Source organism: Hippopotamus amphibius, chromosome 17 (genome assembly GCF_030028045.1).
Source record: "Hippopotamus amphibius kiboko isolate mHipAmp2 chromosome 17, mHipAmp2.hap2, whole genome shotgun sequence".
Classification (NCBI taxonomy): Eukaryota; Metazoa; Chordata; class Mammalia; order Artiodactyla; family Hippopotamidae; genus Hippopotamus; species Hippopotamus amphibius.
Genome location: NC_080202.1, coordinates 57,346,297 through 57,350,305, shown reverse-complemented (window position 1 = coordinate 57,350,305; position 4,009 = coordinate 57,346,297). Strand labels below are relative to the sequence as shown.

At 59.7% G+C, this 4,009-nt stretch overlaps 1 protein-coding gene across 1 annotated transcript; it reads right to left on the bottom strand.

Moving 5' to 3' along the window:
• Positions 1–2,187: 2,187 nt before the first annotated feature.
• NT5C (5', 3'-nucleotidase, cytosolic) lies at positions 2,188–3,790 on the bottom strand. The gene is made up of 5 exons (XM_057716710.1): positions 3,605–3,790; positions 3,139–3,239; positions 3,001–3,061; positions 2,681–2,795; positions 2,188–2,563 (listed from the first exon to the last, which is right to left on the bottom strand). Exons 1-5 carry the CDS (start codon positions 3,788–3,790, stop codon positions 2,409–2,411), a joined length of 618 nt encoding a protein of 205 aa, XP_057572693.1. The 3' UTR covers positions 2,188–2,408.
• Between the last annotated feature and the right edge of the window lie 219 nt (positions 3,791–4,009).

Below are 4,009 nucleotides of genomic sequence, written 5' to 3'. Positions count from 1 at the left end.
GTCTGTGTGTACGTATGTACGTATGCATGCTGCTCCGGGTCTTAGTTGTGGTGTGTGGGCTCTGTAGTCATGCCCTACAAACTCTTACGTGTGGCATGCATGCGGGATCTAGTTCCCCAACCAGGGATGGAACCCAGCCTCCCTGCATCGGGAGTGCAGAGTCTTACCCACTGGACCACCAGGAAGTCCCACCTTACCTATATTTCTTAATGCTTCTAAAGTGATGATATATTGTGGGTTTTGTTTATGTTTTTTACTTTAAAAAAAAAAAAGGAAAGCCTATCAACCATTGAACTGGCTAAACCAAGAGGGAAAGGGATCAGTGCCCACTTCCAGAGGCTGGGCCCTGGCAGGCAGGCAGGCCTCTCTGGAACTCGGAAAGGGAGGGCTGGAGATCAGAATAGACTTCAGATCCCTTGTGCCTGGGCCACCTTCTCAGCCCTGGCCCTTCCCTGGGACTCAGTGGGTGGAGGAGAGATGGGAGGAGGCCCAAGGCTGAGGCATCCAGACTCCCCTTGCTCTTCCCCAGGAGGCCTCTGCAACCTGTGCTCAGACAGGGCCAACAAGGAGCACATCCTGCAGACCGGGGGCGTCCCGCTCATCATCAACTGCCTGTCCAGTCGCAGTGAGGAGACCGTGCTGTCGGCCGTCACCACGATCATGTACCTGAGCACGCCGGGGCCCGGCTCACACCCCGAGCTGACCGCCATGCCCGTGGTCCAGTGCATGCTGCGCTTCTCGCTCTCAGCCAACGCCAGGCTCCGGAACCTGGCCCAGATCTTCCTGGAAGATTTCTGTTCCCCAATCCAGGTGGCCGAAGCCCGCAGCTGGCGGGCTCACTCTGCCCTGGGGATCCCACTGCCGAGGACCGAGGCCCCACAGCAGCCCTGATCCAAGGAGCCCTCAGGCCGCGGCACCCTCACTGCCAGAGACAAGGCTAAAATCCTGGTGGGGGTCAGGAAGCGGGAGCAGCGAAGCTCCCACTGTGCGCGTTCTCCCCAAATGGTGCTATTTCAGCCACTTTAGAGGTGGGTTTTCTCGGAGCAGCGGATTTACACTGTGATGAAAGGCACCAGGAGATGAGTGGGGAAGCCAGGCTTTGAGACACGTGGAGGAAATCAAAGGGGGTGTCGTTTTCACAGGTTGCCGCTCTCAGCCAGCTGGAGGTGAAGGCCCTGCCTCCTGGCCCACCCACTGCCAGGCTGTCACCCTCGTGTAAGAAGCAACCAAGTCCTTAGACCCAGAAGCTTTGCAGAAGGTGTTTCTCCTGAGGAACAGCTGGGCCTGGGGCTTAGGAGAATTGCCCGAGCTTGAGGAAATAGGCATATCCCTTAACAGAGTGTTGGGAGTAATTCTGAGAAATAGAAATGAGAAGCCTTGTTGTTAAAAGTATTTTGGCGCCCTGGGAAGCTGGGGAGGTGTCGTGCCCACTGTTGTGGAGGCTGGGTACGTGCCCGCAAGCTCTCCAGGCTGGGCGTTGGGCATGGCGGATGCTGACCTGGAGAACTCTGTGGTCCAGGATTAACTGTTTATCCACACAGGCCTGTCAGCCAAGCACCATGTTAGGGCTTCAAAGACGAAGATGTGGTCCCTGCTGTTGAGTGTTGTAGCCCAGTGACTGTGAATGTGGCCATCAGGCATTAAGACAGAGGCCATGAGGATGACGACACAGCAGAATACAGGCACAGACTCTTTGAGCTGTGCCTTCTCCCCTCACCACCCCATGGTCCCTGCCTGGAAGCCCCAGCCCACCTTCTCTGCCATCAGAGTTAGTGAGGGGGAGTCCCTGTCCCTGGAAGCGCATCTCAGGCTCAGGAGGGCTTCAGGGATGCAAGTAAGAGGGGGTGCTCAGGAGAGACGAGACCAGATACTGACAGAAAGTGTGTGGCTCAGAGTCCAGTGTCCGCTGTCCAGCACAGGGGAAGGCCCCCATGGAAAAGTGGGGTTTAGGAGCAGGGGAAGGTCCTGGCCTCCCTTAATTAAGGTTGACCTCTTACATGGCCAAGGAAAGGCAGATTCGAGAGGAATGGTATCCAGGTGGACGTGGAGGTGGGCAGATTATGGGACTAATGGGCTAAGGAGACAAGAGGGAGGGAGACGAAGGCCTCCTCATCGGCCTCTGTTCCTGCTGCCCACGTAGGGCTCCTACCCCTTCACTTTCCCAAATAAAAGGCCTTAAGAGAGCAATGAGGCAAAGTGTTTTATTAAAAGGTTCCTGATCTCCCCACCATGTTTCCATGCCAGCTCTGCCGGGAGGCTCCAGTGGCTGGCCCAGTGCTGAGGGGTCACTGCCACGACGCTGCTCCGTTCTGCCCGGGTTCCCTGCTGGCCCGCCTTCCCTTCCTTCAGCTACTGTCTACGGCCAAGGCCCCCCCCTCGCCTTATTCCTGCAGCAGCACCAGGCTGGTTCAGTCCCGCTGCAGGGCTCCCCGCTTGCTGTCTATAATCTCCTTCCAGTTGTCACTCCAGGAGAGCAGCCGCCTCCGTGAGGGGGGCAGCGCCAGGTGCTGGTTGTGGCAGCAGGTGAACAAAATGTGCTCCCAGCTTGGGGTCTCCTCCTGGCCTGCGACAGGACACGGGAGGAAGGCGGGAAACAGTCTGTAACCTGGTTATTTTTTCTCCCTCTGCCTAGTCCCAGCAGGCCAGATGCCTGAAGGTCACTAAGGAAAAGAGCTCTCACCTTGAATGGTGTCCTTGTCATCAATGAGCAGGTCCCCCAAGACCACTGTCTTGTCCCTCGTCAAGATGATGAGCTTCACAAACTGGGGCCCCAGGTGCTTCTCCACCCAGCGGTACTGTGAGGTGGGCACAGGTGTGTCAGTAGGGCCTGATGGGCCCTTGGATTGAGAGTCAGCCAGCAAGTAGGTGTGGAGGGTCTACAGCTTGCGAGAGATATGGCACCCCTCTCCCCCTCCCCAACTTTCGTCTTTCTCCTGGTTTCTTTTAAAAATTAGGACTTAGGAACCTAAGTTTGCCCATGAAGTGCTGGGGCAGCCATACCTTCTCACGCACACAGTGGTCATACTTCATCAGAGGGCTGGTGCAGATGAAGACCTCGGTGCTGCAGGGAGGGGGCGCCGTTAGACAGGGTGATACCGGCCCCTGCTCCCCACCCTCGCCCAGCCCGCCCTTCCTTACTCCTGCATATCATTCATCTCCCGCATGGCTTCCAAGGCTCCAGGGATGGGCTCCAAGTCGAGGAAAAAGCCTGGGGCTTCATACACGCTGGCCACTTTCTCCTGAAAGATACAGTGTTCCTGTCCTGGCTCTGCTCCCAGCAGATCTCTCCTGCCCCAGCGAGGACTCTCAGAGTGAGGTTCCTGAGGGACTTCCGTCCCCAAGTCAGAGTCTCGGGTAGAGGACTTTGTTCAGGGGTAAGTACTGCCTAGTCCTGGTTGTGGATTCTGAAGCGAGAGCTTTGTTAATTTTAAACAGGAAGGTGTCTCTGGACGAGGAGCAGAGACAGCCCTGAGCCGAGGCGTCAGGTGCCCTGTGCGGCTGGGGCTTCCCACTCCCGGGGACCCTGGGGGTCGGGGCCCCCCGCTCCCTGGGCAGCCTCGCGCTGCACCGCTCCCATCCCCACGCATGCACGCCCACTCCCTACCGCCAGGTCGGGGCGCAGGGCTCGGTACTGCTCGCAGGCGAGGAAGCCGCGGCGCTCCTGCAGCGGCACGTACGGCTCCCCGGGGAAGCTCCGGCGGAAGCCCCGCAGGAGGCCGGCCTCGAAGTCCGCCAGCACGCCGTCCATGTCCACCAGCACCCGCACGGGCCGTGCGCGCCGCGCCGCCATCGCCGAGGGGCAGGGGGCCTCGCAGAAACGTGGCCCCGGGAGCGGGAAGGAGCCGAGCGCAGCCGGGCGCGGGGACCGCCGCTTCCGGGCCGTGGGTGGGCGGGGCCGGCCGGAGCTGATTTGCATGGGCGCCGGTGCCCCGCCCCGCCCCGCCCCGCGGAAGCGCGAGGCCGCCGCGCTGTCCCGGGAGCCGGCGTGGCGGTGGCTTCGGCTCCTTCT